Consider the following 18560-nt stretch of genomic DNA (forward strand, 5'->3'; position numbering starts at 1 on the left):
TGACAGCACAACAGAGAGGTTTAAATTCAGACCCAGAGGAAGAACGGTTCTTCTCAGGAGAGCAGGACTCAACGCAGGACCAGGTGATACACCTGCCTTCACGGGTAAGAGACATCTTTCGATTTTTTGCTGTTATAATAAAATGTATATATCATGATTAGAGAAATCAGATCCAACATTCATTTTTGATATTTTACAGGAATGTTCTGGTGTTACAACACAGACTAAACCCAGACATGACAGTTTCTTACACCCTTGAAGTGGCCAATGCGAGATTTGGTGGCTTCTCCAAGCTCCTGTTCAGGTGGAAGGGAAGCATCTACAGGCTGCTTTACAAAGAGCTTCTGGTGTTTTGTGGGGTTTATCTGTTTTTCAGCGTGTTTTACAGGTGAATGAACCGATTTCTGCTATTTCCTGCAGTACGATCGAGTGTTTGTGGCCGTCAGTGGACGTTTTATTATCTTCACAGGTTTATGCTCACACCAAAGCAGCAGGATGTGTTTGAGCGCGTCGCCCTTTACTGTGATCAGTTCACCAACACCAGCTTCATCCCAGTTTTGTTTGTACTGGGTGAGTCTGATTGAACTGGCTCTGTCCTTACACAAGCCAAATCTGAAGATACGTCACCACAATTCTTTTTTCTTTTGGTTTTGTCCCAGGCTTCTATGTGACCCTGGCCTTTAATCGCTGGTGGGGTCAGTACACCAGCTTCCCGCTGCCTGACAACCTGATGATGGTGGTGTCTGGGAACGTCCACGGGGCAGACGAGAGGGGTCGTCTGCTGCGACGAACACTCATGAGATACGCCAACTTATCCTCAGTTCTCATTCTCCGCTCCATTAGCACAAGAGTTCACAAGCGTTTCCCAACTTTGGAGCACATAGTGGAGGCTGGTAAGAACAACAATGGAGAGAAAGGAAGGACATTTACTCGAGTAGAAGTATTTTACTTCAGACATATCAAATTAAAATATTGCACTTTACTTACTTTTAACACCTGAAGTTCTTATTAGTTACTTTGTACAACATGGTTTTGCTCGTAAAATGTAGGTAAATAAAATATGGGACATTACAGTTTAGGGGAAAAAGATGAAGCAGTTCAACCAGCTGCTATTTAAATGTAATTCAAAGACAATTTAACACAACACACGGGGGATGGCCTTTCTTACAAGTGAGTGATTTAAATTGCCTGTTAATACCTGGTATAATGATTAGATAATTAGAGGTTTGAAATAGGTATTTTGAACATTTCTTCCTCTACTGGGTAAGTAGTAGGCAGAGTGCCAGTTATGAGGTTGCTTTATATGGATGTTTTCATTGTTTGTGGAGTGAACTTGAAACCTTTTTCACATTCGTTTATCTGACATTTTTTTTTTATAAAACTCCTCAGATCACAAATGTCTATTACACCTGGTACCAAACTGTCTTATCTCTGTGCAGGATTTATGACGACACATGAGCTGAAAAAGTTTGAGTCGCTACACTCTGATTTCAACAAGTACTGGATGCCTTTGACTTGGTTCTCAAACCTGGCGTCCAGAGCGAGAGAGGAGGGTCGAGTGAGGGATGACATCGCTTTGAGACTGCTGATGGATGTGAGTGGGGTTTTTCTTTTTCCTGCAAATGGACAAAACAACAAAACTTTACACTTAGTATATAAACAATGTGGGAATGAGAAATGCCATCTGCAGCCCCAGTATGTCCACACATTCTGTATAACTTAAAATATGTATTTACAACCACAGGAGCTGAATAAGTACAGAGCCAAGTGCAGCCTCCTGTTCCACTACGACTGGATAAGCATCCCTCTGGTCTACACTCAGGTAGGATCAGGAGCTTGAAGGGGATTACAAGACAGAACTATGATCATCAAAATGTATTTTTACTTCATATAATGGCCATTTATCTTATTTATCTTTTGAAATAAAAAAATCCTTACACAACTGACTTGATCACTTTATATCTGTGCAGGTAGTTACTATAGCAGTTTACTCTTTTTTTGCCTTCTGCGTGATTGGCCGACAATTTCTGAACCCTGAGAAGGGATACAAGGATCACAAACTGGACTTGTACGTCCCCGTTTTCACCCTGATGCAGTTCTTCTTCTACACTGGCTGGCTCAAGGTAAGATAACACATTCATGTTTCGCATGTAGAAAACAGATTTTGTTTTGATTTTGTCGCGAAAGACCGATTTCAATATGTGTTTCCACTCTGGAGGTGGGGGAGCTGATCATCAATCCATTTGGCGAGGACGATGATGACTTTGAAACCAACCAGCTGATTGACCGAAACATTCAGGTTGTCCCCTCAAGGCTTCTCTCCACAACAGTCTGAACACTTACAATGAGTGCTTAATTCTGTGTCTCTCACCTGTAGGTGTCAATGTTGGCTGTAGATGATATGTACCAGAACCTGGCTCCAATTGTGAAGGACAAGCACTGGTCACAGAGACATTTCTCCATCCCTTACACTCTGTCGACAGCAGCAGAGACTCTCAAACCGGCCTTCAAAGGCTCCACCTTTGACATGAGGCAAACTAATTTTACCTGTTCTGTTTCAGTGCCTTTTGTTGCTGCTGCACAGTCCAGTAAAATCACAACCACTGCAAAGACTTGAACTTAAAATGTCTGCCATATTTGCAGGATGAGTGCGGAGGATCTTGAGATTCACCAGCCTGCAGACACTCCTGGAAACAAACAGTATTTACCTCTTAAGGGCTCTCTGGGCGATGGTCTCAACACTCTTCTGCAGAGGGACAAAGGTATCCTGCGAGGTGGGAGCCTCCCATCTCTGATAGATGTCTTGTCAGACCCAAATGAGGAAGATGATTCTGATGCTTCCCCTGAGGATGACATCAATGCCACTAACCACACAGACCAAGACAAGGCATTCATTAAAGTTGCAGTGGAACAAAACTAGTGAAAATTATTATGATACTCATTGTGATTAAACCATTGTGTGTTTTTGAACCAAGAGTGTAAGAATGAATAACTTGAATTTGTTGTGTAACATATTTTTTGATTCAAACAAAATTAATTTGTGAAATAAAACACTTATTCTTATTATGTATGTTTGGAAGGAATGTGATTATTCAGTGCTTTAACTTTTCATTTATGATAATATAGTTTCTAAACATGTATAATCTCATTTAATAATTCATAGTGAGAGCACATACATCATTTTTCTGAGTACTTTAAAATGATTGTTTTGCCTGTCTAGTCCACTCACTCGTGATTTTAATCCCTCTAAAGTACATGTCAGAAGTCCCCTTAGACAAAACAGCAGATATATTGGTGCAAGGGACCAGTCATACATTATATAGTCTGTAGGCAATGGTGAAAGAAATAATCAGTAAAAATCAGTAAAAGTGTCAATACCACAATGTAAAAATACTCCAATACTCCAGTACTCCCCTGTGCAATATCACTAAAATATGATTCAAAATTGCATCATCTTACAATAATTGTATCATTTTTAAATTGAAGCGTATTTGATCTTATGTACAATTAAAAAAAAACAGGTTAGATAGACTACATTGAAAATACGGCCCCCAACAGTACAAACACATTGCAACAAAAGTCAGTTATTAATAATTGAAATATTAAAAAATGTAAAGAATGGAATCTCACTAATGAAGGGTGCACTGTCTTTTGTTGCATTTGCTAAGTTCCTAAATATGGACCTTTCATTAAGGTTTAATTAGTCAAATTTATTGGCTTCATTCTTCTAAAACAAATAAAAATATTTTAAACTGACAGGATTTCATTTTGTTAACATTTTAGTGACGTTACACAGGCGTGCACTCAGTATTGTTATATACTCTATGTTATATTCTTGGATTATCATTACTGATGCAAGCAGCATTTTATTTCTGTAGCTGGTTGAGGCTGAACCAATCTTAACTTACTTTACATGCTATTGGGTGCTTTAATCTACAATGATGCATCATATTTCACAAGATGATCACATGTTTCACAAAGATTTTTTTTTATCTGGAAGCAACTCGCAACTATGACAAATAATTGTAGTGAATTAAAGTATAAATATAAATAAGTGAAGTAAAAGGTCACGTTTTTTAAAGTGTAGCAAACCATTAGTATAAGGCAGCATAAAATGGAAATACTCAAGTGAAGTACAAGTTTCTCAAAACTGTACTTCAGCACGTGAGTAAATGAGGCCTAACTTACTTACATCCCACCGCTGCATTATATACAGAATACAGTCTATAGGGCCAATGCAGACCGCAGTGTGCATGGTGGTGTACTTTTAGTCCACGTGGTCTGCCTGTACACCAAAAAGAGCAAAAAAACAAAAGCTGTAGCTTATTCTGTACACCCAGATTACATCGGTTTTCTACTGGCTGACATCCAGACATAATACACGGGACAACTGTGTACAAACCTGTAAGATAATACCACAATGTACTGTTATAAACACGCGGAACGAAGGACTAATGAGTGGAGAGACTTTTATTTTGAAGTACAAACCACGGAAGTTCGGGAGGGTCAAAACAGTCTTATGCGCTTCCGCGTTGTCAGACATCCAAAGAAATCCACACCGATAGACGAGTTTCACATTTAAAATACTTCTCGACAGTAAGGGTACGTTAACAGCTACTGTTGCTAGACATCACTCTGCCTTTTAACTCATCAAACATTTCTCCCTCCTTAACTTCTGAATAAAATGAACGCGGTTAGTCTCCCGTTTTTGTTGATAACAGCTATGGGAAACGCCGACGATACACTAATTTACCTACACCTAGCTAGCTTGCTAATGTTAGCCTACTCACTCTTGTGATTTAGAGGGAGCCGACGCTTTTCTCACTGTGTCAGCAAACTTCGGTCGCTGATTAGCGGGTTTTTGACCTTTTAGACTGTGTACACACCCATTGAAAGAGCTGGGAATCAAATAAATTCACGGGATTTGGCTGCTGTCCATTGAATCCTCTGTTTCTCACGAATATTCGGTTTTGTTTGGTTTGTTTGGCAGGAGCATCCCCTCGCAACCAGGCAGGAAAACAAAGGCAGGGCAGTGGTGTAATGTCAGCTGACGCCCCCACATTGATGCTGAGCTGCTGACTGTCACCTCCATCATCATCATCAACATGTCTCTGGGCGACAACCCTCACCTGCTGCTCGGCAGGATCCGCTTCCTGAACAGATGCATTGAGTGTTTCAAGAAGAGCGAGTCGGTGCCGGAGTGTCTGTGTTATGTCTCCAAGGAGGTGTGCTACAAAATCTGCAAGGATTCGTCGTCCACCTCCTCCGTCTCCTCCGGAGCATCTGCAGGAGCCTCCACCGTCGGAAAAACGCTCGTCTCCGTCTTTGAAAGTCCACACCAGACTCCACACATTAAGAAATTATGCAAGTACAACATTGAACCAAAGAAAGGGACTTGTATCCGGACCACAGGGGAGGAATACTGTAACAGCCAGGGCCTTTGGGTCAAACTCAATAAGGTAAGCCTCTCTACCAGCTTACATCATCTTGCAAACCAGGTGGTTTACGCAGCTTGTAAGAGCTGTCACAAGTCCATGTTGTTAAATGGACAACTTAAAGAAATACTTTTATGTAGAGCTGTGATTAATGGATGACCCGCGGTACCTCTTGTGAAGCTCTGCTACACAACTTGACATGTTATTTTCATTTTATGATATTATTGATATCAGAAGAAGAAGATTTTTTCTTTTCCACATTGCACATAATTCTTTTTCAGTTGTTTTAAATGTGGTTTGGAAAACACATAACAACATAACGATCCATGTCCAGGAGCAGCTGGAGGAGCACCGTCCGGGCCTGGAGCTAGAGGAAGGCTGGATCCTGGTGTGTAAACACACAGAGGGAGGCGACAGGCTGGTGCCGGTGGAGTCACCAGAGACCGTCAGCAGACAGCAGCAGCTCTTCGGCTACGATCACAAGCCCTGCAACAGGTGGGAGCAGGTGGTGAATGTGGAGAATGCCCTTTACATTGGCTCCAAACCCAAAATCGCAGAGTGTGATGACGCTGCCGTCCAGAAGCTAAGGTGAGCATGTTTTTGTTAAGTCAAACTAGAGAGTCAAGACTCTTTGGGTTGTGTTTAGAGAGCTGCAGATTGTCCAATTAAGCTGCCGTCCCCTCAAATCTTCAAGGTATGTTCCTCCTACCTGGACATATGAATGCGATGAGGACCTGGTGCACTACTTCTATGACCACATAGGGAAAGAGGATGAGAACCTGGGGAGTGTGAAGCAGTGCGTGACCAGCATCGATGTTTCCTCATGTTCGGTGAGTCACATACACGCAAGTAGTTTGTTTATCCTCCTCTAAACAGTCTAAAACGCTCTAGACGGTCCGTCCTTCCTAAAAAATAAACAAAAAACAGGGATTCAAGGGTTTTAGTTTGGGATTTGGAGATTTGCAGCTGTGGACATTTTCTAGTGAAGACAAAGCCATTAGAATAAAAGCTCTATGAGTATTAAAGGCAAGCAAGCATTCAGTCTGTTTCTCGTCTTTGACAGAAATAGTACATAATGATTGTTACACTGAGGGGTATGACCTTGACATTGTGCTGATAGGAGGATCCCAGTGGAGGGGCGAGCTGTCTGACAGACGGCGACACTGAAACTTACTGGGAGAGCGATGGCATGCAGGGGCAACACTGGATCCGCCTGCACATGAAGAGAGGCACTGTGGTCAAGTAAGGAGCTGCTGAGCAACAAAGTTCATATAAAAAAACAAGAAATTAACGCCAACTTTAGTGTGTTAAACGTTATTCATTGTGACCCTAAACTTAATGTATTTGATATTTTTGTCAGTAATTTCTTGATGTCAGCTACATATTTCAACTTCTATTCTTTTATATAATTCTACTTTCTTTAGTTTACTTTAGTTTTCAGCAGACTGTAAAATAGTAGTTATTTGACTGCATGTACTTTTGCCGTGTGATGTGTAGATGCACACTTTTGACCAGTGTGAGTAAGAGCTGACGCTGTGGCCAGACACTCACCTACTTAATTCACACAGTCATTAAATAACTCGCACAGGGATGCTGAACTGAGCTGACAACAAACCAGATTACTTTCATATGAGACGTGTCAGGGGCAATAATGCAGAGTAAAGTATGTTGACGTATCATTGTCATTTCACCAAACGAACCAATGTTGTATTTTCGACAGACACATGTAGGATGTAACTTTTGTTGAGCTACTCATTAAAATACGACTGTCTATGTGATACCACACCCAACTCTTCATGTATTAAGATGAATTAAATTAATTCATGGTCACCCACATGTATTTCACATTTGCTTAAAGATGTGAAGTATCTCATATGAACTTGTATCTTGTAGATGCATTGTGGATCATGTCTTTATTGTATTTAATGTGCTTCTCTTTGCTCCCCAGTAAGCTGATATTGACGGTGGACTCTACAGACGACAACTACATGCCCAAGCGAGTCACGGTGTTTGGAGGAGAGGGAGACAACCTGAAGAAGCTGAGCGATGTCACCATAGACGAGTGAGCCTTTTCAAAGGGATTTTGTCACAAAAAAACTCCCTGTGTTTCTCAGATATGCTTCAGATTGCAGTATATGAGACTAATACCACTAGTTTTGTATTAAAGCTGTTGTCGGACAATGTTTTGTGTCAGTATTTCATATTTTAAACAGCTTTTTAAGGCAGCCTGACCCAATATCTACCTGAAGTTCTGTAATGTGATGCTCTGCTGAAGAATCAGAATCTATGTAATCTATGAAATAAAAGTGTAGTTTGTTATTATGAAACATATCTGCCTGCCACACCGAGCCACTTCATCTCTTGCAAATTGACAAATACCAGGAATTTACGTATTTCATAGTCGGTTTGACAACAGTTGCTTTGAACTACCTTTCTGTCCTCCAGCAACCTGATTGGAGAAGTATGTGTGCTGGAGGATATGACGTCTCACCTGCCTGTGATTGAGGTTCGGATTGAGGAATGTAGAGGTAAGGCTTTTTAACGCATTTCTATGTTTATTTAACCAGATATTTCCTGTGTTTTTAAACACTTCAATACATTTTCTTTGGCCGCAAAAGCTTCTATAGTGATACCATGAACCTTAAACAACGTTTTTTCTCTCCTTTGGCTTTACAGATGAGGGGATAGACGTCCGGATCCGAGGCTTGAAGATCAAGTCGTCATGTGAAAGAGACCTGGGTCTGAATGCTGATGTTTTCCAGTCCTCTAACCTGGTGCGCTACCCCCGTCTGCAGGGCAACACGCCTGACGTCCTGTACCGCAGAGCGCTGGTCATCCAGAGGTAGCTTCATCTTCCTGCCAGGGTTCTTACAGCCACAGGAAATATCATGGAGTTAAATATCTGCCATCTAATTGTGATGTTTTTGTGACAACAAAGTGTCAAATAAACGTACAGTAGGTTTTAGAAATGTCATGAAAATGTGTTTCTATATCAACCAGTGACATGTTAACAGTGAAATTCCAACTCCAAAGTTATTTAGATTTCAGAAGTCAGATGCAATGCTCAAATTGTCTTTATTGCTTCTAAGCATTTCTAAGTGTTTGTGTTAGTTATTTTCTTCTGTCTCGCTCTCTGCAGGTTCATCTGTCTCCTGGACAGTGTGCTCCCTCACTTGGTACCGGCCTGGGACTACAGTCTGGGTACCTTCAACCAGATCAAAGTGAGTCATCGTGGAGCTTTTAAAATGTACAATACCGGCTGTTACAGCTGTTCTTACCACATTTATAGTAAATATACAAAAAGTTATGGCCTTGGGTGGCTTTTATTAAATGGCAGGGAAACAGTGTTTTGAAAGGGGCTTATTGTCATTCTCTCCGTGTACAGTACTCAGTACTCAGCAGAGCGAAATTGTTTTACTTTAGTGCTCTGCCAAAATCAATAAGTTCTATAAGAACATTAGTTTTTGAGAAGATGCTATGTTATTCATTGTCATGTTAGAAACACACGTGTTATCTCCAGGTGAGATTATTGTGTATTTTTGCTTATTGTCTTGTTTGTTGAACATTTGTTTTTTATAAGTGAACACTAATATTTAATACCTTCCCACCCACACTAGCTGCTACATGACGAGTCTTTTAAAACCTGATAGTAGGTCTCACTGATAGTATTCAGATTTATCAATGCATCTCTAGTTTAAAACTTAGGACGCAGACTTTACAGGCTTCCAAAATGAAACTCCACCCAAAGTGTTTTTATTTAGTTGTGTGTTCTTTGGCGCCCTCTAGAGTATAAAGCAGTTCCTGCTGCTGTCCAAACGCCGCTCAGCCCTCATCACACAGTGCCTGAAGGACTCCGAGACTAGTAAGCCAAACTTCATGCCTCGACTCTACATCAACCGACGTCTGGCCATGGAGCACCGAGACAACCCCTCTCTGGACCCCAGCTGCAAGAACGCTGTGTTCAATCAGGTATAAATCACTTCCTGAGTGGTGACATCACTTCCTCACAGTCATACTGGACTCTTTGTGTTTCCTTGAAGTGGGAAGCACAGAATTTACTAATAAACACCCATGTGATGAGATGTATGTGTACTAAAAGGGGTTTGGGGTTTGAGAAACATGACTCAGTTTTCGTCAGTTTGTTCATTTGGCCATCTCTGTCTGACTCTGATGCATTATGGATGCTGGTTATTGTTGCCTTATGCCTTTTGTATTTATCCTTGCAGGTGTATGAAGGTCTCAAGCCCTCTGACAAATTCGAGAAGACTTTGGATTACAGGTGTTCTTTTTCAGGCTTGCATCTCAGGCTCATGTGTCCGATATTTCTTGCCTGAATATGACTGTAACTCAAGGGCATTAAAATCTAAATCTGCCACCTTTCCTCTTGGTTTGTCAGATGGCCTGCTCGGTATGACCAGTGGTGGGAATGTAAGTTCATTGCAGAGGGAATAATTGACCAGGGAGGTGGATTTCGGGACAGCCTGGCAGACATGTCTGAGGAGCTCTGTCCCAGCTCAGCTGAGTGTCACATGCCTCTGCCGTTCTTCAGCCGCACGTCCAACCAGGTAATCACTCGCCATCACTGCCTGCACACGGTCGAGATTAGACCGCACTTCAGTGTTCTCATTGGTTGTGGCTTTTTCTTTACCTGTCGTTTGCTGGTCTTTCAGGGCGCCTTAGAGGCCAGAGATTATTACGTCCCTAACCCGTCCTGTAAAGAGTTCCACAAGTATGAGTGGATCGGTCAGCTCATGGGAGCTGCTCTCAGAGGAAAAGACTTCTTGGTGAGTGATGCTCACCCTCCACCTACTGTAGGTCGGTAACATCGCTATAAAGTAAGAATTAGTAGATGTGGAGACTTGACTTTCTGGCTTCTTCTGTGTCCAATCTTGTAGGTCTTGGCTCTGCCCGGGCTGGTGTGGAAGCAGCTGACTGGGGAGGCTGTGAGCTGGAGTAAAGACTTCCCCGCTGTAGATTCTGTGCTGGTGAGGACATTTGAATTATTACACCTGCTTGAAAGTCATGCCATGTAAATGTTATCCCTCTGACTGAAGAGGAGGCTCTGCAGACTGAGTTTCATACATGTACAGCCCAAACATTCTTTGGTAGAAGAATTGTCATTATCAATATTTTATATTTTTTGTACTTTTTTTTTACACTTTTTCCATTGCTACTGACAACCTAATCTGTTGTTACAGATTCAAACGTGCTTGTACTTGAAATGATCAATACATCTCATTATATGGCACTTAAAGGGTTTTGAATTTGACAAATTCCCTTTACTGCATGCGACACCCTCTTTTATCTTTCCTAATGTTGCATTAAAATGGAACAAATAACTAAACACCAATTGTCTGGCGTGGCCAGTAAAATCTCAAGTTAAATTTGGATGTGTGTTCAGGTAAACCTGCTGGAGGCCATGGAGAACATGGACCAGGAGACGTTTGAGTTTAGGTTTGGTGAGGAGCTGGTGTACACCACCCTGCTGAGCGACGGCCAGATGGTGGAGCTCATCCCCGGTGGCAGTAATGTGGCTGTTCGCTACGAGGACCGCAGCGAGTTCAACCGCCTGGTTCAGAAGGCTCGGCTAGAGGAGAGCAAGCAGCAGGTGGGACCTCAATGTTGTTACGCTTAGAGTTACTTAGAGTTACTTAGAGTTGGGACCTAAGAGTTTTTCTTTCTGGTATTTTTATTCTTCAGTATAAACTCATCCAGTAATTATGGAGTTGCTAAATCATTAAAGTGTGTGCATGTGTCTGATTATCTGTATGTGCATTACAGATTGCAGCCATGCAGGCGGGGCTGCTGAAGGTGGTTCCTCAGGCAGTGCTGGACCTGCTCACCTGGCAGGAAGTGGAAAAGAAAGTGTGTGGAGACCCTGAGATCACTGTGGAAGCCCTGAAACGACTCAGTGAGTGTCCAGCTTACAAATTGTCTGTATTGAGAGGTGACACTTTGTAAGTAGAGATGGCAGCATTGATTGGTCAGTAGGTCCACCACTTTGATTCAGACTGAAATAACTCCGTAAGTATTGGATGGATTGCCATGTAATTTTGTGCTGATATCCATGGTGATCAGATGATGAGTCCTAATGTCTAAACCACTTCATTTGGAGGTTAAACTGAAAGTAAAGTTAATAAGTTGTTATAAACCAGAATTATATTATTAGCCCCTTTAGGTGCTTGATTGTAGATCTTCTTCTATTAAATACTGTAGTAGGAACTCTGCTTCATTGTAATGCATCAATGTTGTTTCACTCTCCCTACCAGCACGCTATGAGGACCTGGAACAAAGTGACGTTAGAGTGCAATACTTATGGGAAGCTCTCACGAACTTCACCAATGGTCAGTTCACCGTTTATTTGTCAACATTTTACAGAGCACGTCTACTGTAGTGAATGTCTCTTACAACATGACATATTAACTATATATGTTCTGTCTTGCTGTATTTGTTGTGCTGAAAATATACACGTCTGTATTAGTGATGAGACGAGGGCTATGAACCGACATTAAGGGTGAGTGCTCAGTGACTGACTGACTTTGAATTTTGTTTTCAGAGGATCGCAGCAGGTTTCTGAGGTTTGTAACTGGTAGAAGTCGTCTGCCTGCGCCTATCTACGTCTTTCCTGACAAACAAGGGTGAGTGCAAATACATCCCTCAAACAAATGATTACAGACTGTTGACAGCGAAATAGCTCATTTAGAAAGCTTTCAATGGAACATGATGGTATTCATTTCTCTATTTTGAAATGTCTGTTTCCTGAAACAGCTCTGAAACGACCGATGCACTTCCACAGTCCTCCACATGCTCCAGCACTCTTTATTTACCCAACTACCCAAGGTAATATTCTGTGTTTTGTATATGCAGAATCTGTTACTGTATATTGATGTGTACATTTAATACAAGTTAAATACCAGTTGCTTTTATCTTTAAATGTTCATAATCCTACACTTGATTACACTCGTATAACGGTCTGATACATTTCGTTTTGCCCTGCAGTGCAAAGGTTTGTGAGGAGAAGCTGCGTTATGCTGCATACAACTGTGTGGCCATTGACACAGACATGAGCCCCTGGGAAGAGTGATGTCTCTGCTGCTTCACTGAACAACAATTCTGCACACTTTAACGAATCACTGTTGAACAGAGAAATCTTGCCAAGTTTATCACCACATCTTCATAACTGCCAATTAATCCTAGCTGTATATAATAAAGAAATATATGGAAACATGGAAATGACTTTGGGTTTTTTTTATTAATGACTTCCCGTGAATGAAACTTTAAATGAATGGATGTGTTTGAATTTGTTTTTATGAGTTGTGGCAGGCTTGTCAATGCCAGTGGGACATTATAGAAGATGTTTGACTTTTGGCAAAGCTTCTTCATGAGTAATGTTCTACAAATGAAACAGGAAGCTGCATATCTTGAGGTAAATCTGCATTTTTAGAGCTCACTGATAATAAAAACTAATTAACGGTATTTGTATCAAATGAACTGGTGACGGCGAAGGATAGCAGTCAAGTAATTTTATGAACATCAAATAACTTCATTCAGAGAGCGGTAAAAACGTTAAGATTCAGTAGAATTCCCCAAAAGTTCATCAATGACCTTGGAAATAATCTTAACTAAATACAAGCTTTCCATGGATACAATAAAGATTATATAGATTAATTTATATGATAATTAAATATTTATCTGCTACACTGATAAATATACATATTGATTTAGTATATTAAAGGAGGAACACATGTATTTGATATACTAAATGTAATTCTTTTTTATGTATTTGTATATGTAAATGTTAATGAGTAAATATAATTATGATTTAATAAGGTTGAATAAAAGTATATATCTATAAAATAAATCCGCAGAATATAAACAAATGTTTGATTCCATGTCTCATTCATTCTTAGCCCTATACACATAGAAATAAAGCCAGAAATATATTCATACAAAATGAATGATGATGATTGATTTTAGTACATCACGTTTTTCTAACGTTTTGTACATGAAACAAATTAATTTCTAAGGATTTGCTAACTTGCTTTACTCATTAACTTTCATTTGTGTATTAAGTACTTCAGCGATCAAATTATATTATTACTAACAATGAATGATGATATTTATCTGTAGTGAACAGCAAAACCTCACCCGAAGCAAATATCGTTCGCTTCGAGGTGACTTCTCGCGAGAATACGTGGCTTCAAACCTTCCCATGAGCCATTGCGGTTCCTCTTTCTAGCCGGCGCCTGAGAATGGGTACGTGTTTTCATGCTCGGGTCGGAGGGAGAATCCTTGTCCATCTGATGTTTTAACGAAGGAATATTCCAATAATGGTTTGCCATATAGAAGCTAAATGTTACTTGAATATATGTTGCTTTAACTTTGCTGTCTACAGTCAGTTTATTGTATTTTAATGAAATAATTTGCGATGGATGTCTGAAGTGCTCCAAGATGGCTGCTCTCATTAGCCATGTAGTTAGCTGCTGGTTCTTCAGTGTGCTTGAGAACGGCACACTTTGTTGTTTGTGAGGCCTTTATAATGTTTTAGCAGGATTCAGCGTAGTGTACTAAACATGTTAGCTGTTCTGAAGCAGTGTAGCGACTTGTGGAGGCTATCAGAGTAATGGAGAGATAATGTTAGCATCAGCTAGCAGGATAGTCGTGATCGTGTCATGCTGCTGCTGAATCGAAACACTTGACGTTGAGGTAATTCTGCAAATAATACTACTTGTTTGATAAGGTATCGTTAGTTGATTGCATTTAATATCATTTATCCTAATTGTACGTCTCCTAAAGAAGTTCACGTGTTTTGGACACTTGAGGTGCATGCTGGTCCCTAAAGGCCACAATGTGGCGTTGAGATCTGAGTTGCTACAAAAATTAGTTTGCCGTCATGCCTAGACGTCAACGGCGTTGAAAGCACAGTATACACGTGTAGTTCATTCAGTCCACTTGGACAACTCGGCAAGTGTGTTCTTTTGGGTTTATTGTGAACTTAAAATTGTCCTAAATCCAGTTCACAGTATTAGAAAAGTCTAGCACTGTTGAACGTATCTAACATGAAGCCTCATTTAGTCATGAACAGATTTTACAATTGCTTGAGTGACATGATGAAACTCTTTTAAGCGGAATCCGAAATACAATTGCGGACAACCTACCTTGGAGAACTGATTGCTCAAGCAAAGGCAATGATTTTTGTAGTGAATGTCATGCGAGTTGTCCAATAATTTAACTTACTCCTTTTCATTTGTTCAGGTATCTCAAGGGATAACTGGCATAAACGCCGCAAGACCGGCGGTAAACGCAAGCCCTACCACAAGAAGAGGAAGTATGAGCTCGGGCGCCCTCCTGCAAACACAAAGGTAAATAAACCAGTAGTTACCTGCTTAAAGTGGGCTTAATGTGATGTAGCGTGGGTGATGAAAACATGACCTTAGGTATGTCTTTTTTGAGCCGTTTTGGTTCAAAGCTTTGGACTTACCAATGTTAGGACTCGTCATAGTTACACTGACACGCTTTCAAACAAGTTCATAGTATCTTTCCATGAGGCACCAGAATGCAATCTTTACACGAATAAGCTGAATCCTAGGCGTGCATATTGTATCAATACTAACATCAAACATGTCTTTCTTTAGATTGGACCTCGTCGCATCCACACAGTGAGGGTCCGCGGTGGGAACAAGAAGTACCGTGCTCTGAGGCTGGATGTTGGTAACTTCTCATGGGGCTCTGAATGTAAGTTTATTTTAAATGCCGCTTTAATTTCATGGGACCTTTTTTGAGCCCTCGGACATTGTACACCTCTTTCCATGAAGATAACCTTGTCCAGTTCTGCTACTGAATGCAAGTGGTGATAACGAAGACTCTGAGAAAGACACGTTTCCTATACTGATATACTTTGCAATTTTAGTGGAAAAATTAAATGGGGGAATTTGCTTTTTGCTAATGGCAGCTTTTTTTGTGTACACAGGCTGCACACGGAAGACCAGGATCATTGATGTGGTCTACAATGCCTCCAACAACGAGCTGGTCAGAACCAAGACCTTGGTGAAGAACTGCATCGTCCTTGTCGACAGCCTTCCCTACAGGCAGTGGTATGAGGCTCACTTCGCCACTCCTCTGGGACGCAAGAAGGGAGCCAAGCTGGTATGTTTGAAAACACAAATGTCTCTGTGCACCAGTTGTGATTAATATAGTAGTGGCACACTAACTTTCGTTTGGCTGTGTTTGTAGACTATGGTACTGTCACAATAGCTGATATGTTGAAATGCTAAAATTGACGTCAAAGACTAGTGTTAGGTGAAAACGGGGCGTACTTAAAGGTGGTGGTCCCCCTTAACACCAGAGCTTAATGCTCTAAAGCGTTGCTCACATTTGAGAATAGTCCTCAATCCAACTTTATCAGATTGGTTTTTGTACATGCAGTGTAGAATTAGTCTGAAAAGACACTTTTTGGGATGGTCTATGCATGAATACACATAATCAACAAAAAATTAGTCACAGTGGCACCGATATAAAAGTTCTGTCTGATCTGGTCTTTCCATGATGATAACTTTGTCCAGTTCTGCTACTGAATGAAAGTGGTGATATCGAAGACTCTGAGAAAGACCTGTTGCCTACACTGACATCTGCTGCAGTGTTATTAAAATCACCTGTTATGTTACACAACAGGTGAAGTGTGAACTTGACTGAGGTCTTTCATGTCCCTCTAATTAACTTTATTCCCTCTCCTGTAGACTCCTGAGGAGGAAGAGGTCCTGAACAAGAAGAGGTCAAAGAGGACTCAGAAGAAGTACGATGAGCGTAAAAAGACGGCCAAGATCAGCACCCTCTTGGAGGAGCAGTTCCAGCAGGGAAAACTGCTTGGTGAGTCTCAACAGGTTCATTGTTCTACTGTAGTAGCTCTTCAGAATGGCTTTCAATAGGAAGGTTGATTTTGTGTCTTCATCACTGGTGCATCTCTTTGAAAGACTTGCCCACTGATGGGCCATTCCCTGAAAGTCTTTTAGTCTCCCACTGGTTTATTTAAGAGAAAAAACATTTTCAGAATTTTGGCCTCTTGCATGTGACTAAATAACTGAAGCAGTCACTATCAGTCAGATGCAAACTGATTTTTAGTGACTAAAAGAAGCACATGCTCTGGTTGCATGTGTTATATTATCTGACAATGAGGTTATTTGAGTTCAGACTTTTAATTGTCTTGAACTTTTAAACACAATATTCCTCTTGCCTTGGAGTGTATGCTTTTAGGGTGTGGAATTTAGTTAATTTAATCCAGTGGGACAACTCACCCAGTCTTGGGTTTGGCGTTTGGGAATCAGTGAACTTTATTAGAATGAATTTTCTACATGCAGTGTAAAATTACTTTGTGTAAATATATATATATATATATATATATATAGGGTGGTCTCTATGTATGAATACATTTGCTTTATTACAAAATGCACAAATTACTAAATCAAAGGGCATTTTCTCTTCATGGCATCTGCATTATAAAGTGGTGTCTGATCTGGGGCATGTCTTTCCATGACGATACCTTGTCCAGTTCTGCTACTGAATGAAAGTGGTGATATTGAAGACTCTGAGAAAGACTTGTTACCTTCACTGACATCTGCTGCAGTGTTAATTCACCCAGGCAAAATATCTGAACTCAACCAGTTTGGGAAGTTCAGTATTAGCACTGTGGGGCCCTTAAGCAAGTAAAACTGAGGGCCCACAGATAACTGCTTTTTGTACTGGGATGCATCAATGTTTGGGTTTTAAGCTGAAGCAGGGCATGTTACTGCACACCAGAACAGATGCATGTCAGATCAAAAGCTCTGTCTAATCCATAAAAACCCCCACTTGTACTTGTTTTATCCACCTCCTTTACTGATCATGTTTCCCCTCTTCCTCCTGCAGCTTGCATCGCCTCCAGACCCGGCCAGTGCGGCAGGGCAGACGGCTACATCCTGGAGGGCAAAGAGCTGGAGTTCTACCTGAGGAAGATCAAGGCCAAGAAAGGCAAATAGATGTACAGCTGTTTGATACGTCAATAAAATCTGAACGTCCCACAACTGTCTGCTGTCCCTGCTTGTGTTTATTGGTTGAGGTTTAATCTTGGCCGCAGGGGTTAAAACTGTCAAGTGACTGGGCTGCTGTTTGTGTGTTTAATCTAATGTGAGGACACATGACTCCTCCAGGCTGAGAGCAAGATATACACTTTCTATTTCATGTTTTCATTAGATTGATGATGAATAATCAATCTAATGACATTTCTTAAATTCAATGGTAATCATAAGTGGCTCTTGAGACAAAGTCAGCCTGAGCTGGGAGACCAGGAAGGCTGCTGTGTGACTTGAAGACTGAATGCTCTTGTCAGATAACCTGTGGCTTAAGAAGTATACAGATATTTGATTAAGTAAAAGCAGTTCCTCCAAGAGGAAGGTGGAGCTACTTGAATATAGTACTTAAATTCCACCACTGTAGTTCATTATTTTTTTTTTTTTTTTTTTTGCTTTAACAAAAGGAATAAATGAAAAGTTTTATTTTACAGGATCAAACATTCTTTAAGTAAACCGGCTGGTGTCTAACAGCACAATATGTTGACCTCATACCAATATGAGTACCCTACAGTGTGTATATATGTGGATGTGGACATATGACAAAATCTACATATGCGTCCGTTTGAGTTTAAACATGCATATCTTATTCAGTTCATAAATAACTGTTCTTCTCTGTTATGTTATTTCTCTTTTCCTATTCCATACTTGAGAAATATATATTTATCAACGGTGGACAACATATTTAGATCCTTTACTTAAAAAGTACTAATACTACACTAAAAATACTCAAGTTACAAGTAAAAGTCCTGCATTGACACTGAGTCCTGCACTGTGTCCACGCCCACCACCTGGATGGAAATAGGTGTGCGGGGTGTTTTCCGCCTACTCAAATCCACCACCAACTCCTTCCAATGTTAAGCTGCTGGTGGTTCAGCCCACACCACAGGAGTCCGGTACGCCCCTGTACTCCTCCTTCCCCTCGCTGATGCAGCCCACAGTTGCAGAGTCTTCTGAGAACTTCTTCAGGTGGCTGGACTTGGGAATTGTATCTGAAGTCTGGGGTGTGGAGGGTGAACAGAAA

General features: G+C 40.8%; 3 protein-coding genes and 4 non-coding genes across 7 annotated transcripts; all 7 read left to right on the forward strand.

The window, feature by feature from the left end:
* Positions 1-236: 236 nt before the first annotated feature.
* On the forward strand, positions 237-2920 carry best4 (bestrophin 4). Its single transcript, XM_070918409.1, has 9 exons — positions 237-388; positions 470-570; positions 660-893; positions 1440-1594; positions 1745-1822; positions 1971-2123; positions 2219-2299; positions 2378-2532; positions 2644-2920. The coding sequence occupies exons 1-9, from the start codon at positions 237-239 to the stop codon at positions 2918-2920; spliced, it is 1386 nt and encodes a 461-aa protein (XP_070774510.1).
* A 1604-nt stretch (positions 2921-4524) lies between these two features.
* hectd3 (HECT domain containing 3) lies at positions 4525-12662 on the forward strand. Its single transcript, XM_070918408.1, has 20 exons — positions 4525-4602; positions 4991-5459; positions 5770-6023; positions 6130-6265; positions 6556-6677; positions 7384-7497; positions 7881-7963; positions 8112-8277; positions 8575-8656; positions 9222-9404; positions 9662-9714; positions 9832-10000; positions 10106-10219; positions 10331-10420; positions 10837-11043; positions 11217-11346; positions 11705-11779; positions 11992-12073; positions 12204-12275; positions 12435-12662. The coding sequence occupies exons 2-20, from the start codon at positions 5106-5108 to the stop codon at positions 12517-12519; spliced, it is 2571 nt and encodes an 856-aa protein (XP_070774509.1). The 5' UTR covers positions 4525-4602; positions 4991-5105; the 3' UTR covers positions 12520-12662.
* A 996-nt stretch (positions 12663-13658) lies between these two features.
* rps8a (ribosomal protein S8a) lies at positions 13659-17491 on the forward strand. The gene is made up of 6 exons (XM_070918460.1): positions 13659-13691; positions 14691-14797; positions 15071-15170; positions 15406-15581; positions 16172-16301; positions 17337-17491. The coding sequence occupies exons 1-6, from the start codon at positions 13688-13690 to the stop codon at positions 17444-17446; spliced, it is 627 nt and encodes a 208-aa protein (XP_070774561.1). The 5' UTR covers positions 13659-13687; the 3' UTR covers positions 17447-17491.
* Positions 14845-14952, forward strand: LOC139297133 (small nucleolar RNA SNORD46). The gene has a single exon (XR_011598473.1). It is a non-coding gene; the product is annotated as a small nucleolar RNA SNORD46 (small nucleolar RNA).
* On the forward strand, positions 15240-15308 carry LOC139297130 (small nucleolar RNA SNORD38). The gene has a single exon (XR_011598471.1). It is a non-coding gene; the product is annotated as a small nucleolar RNA SNORD38 (small nucleolar RNA).
* On the forward strand, positions 15973-16041 carry LOC139297124 (small nucleolar RNA SNORD38). Its single transcript, XR_011598465.1, has one exon. It is a non-coding gene; the product is annotated as a small nucleolar RNA SNORD38 (small nucleolar RNA).
* Positions 16957-17024, forward strand: LOC139297131 (small nucleolar RNA SNORD38). Its single transcript, XR_011598472.1, has one exon. It is a non-coding gene; the product is annotated as a small nucleolar RNA SNORD38 (small nucleolar RNA).
* Positions 17492-18560: the final 1069 nt, after the last annotated feature.

The sequence above is a fragment of the Enoplosus armatus genome, chromosome 14, assembly GCF_043641665.1.
Source record: "Enoplosus armatus isolate fEnoArm2 chromosome 14, fEnoArm2.hap1, whole genome shotgun sequence".
NCBI classification, from domain to species: Eukaryota; Metazoa; Chordata; class Actinopteri; order Centrarchiformes; family Enoplosidae; genus Enoplosus; species Enoplosus armatus.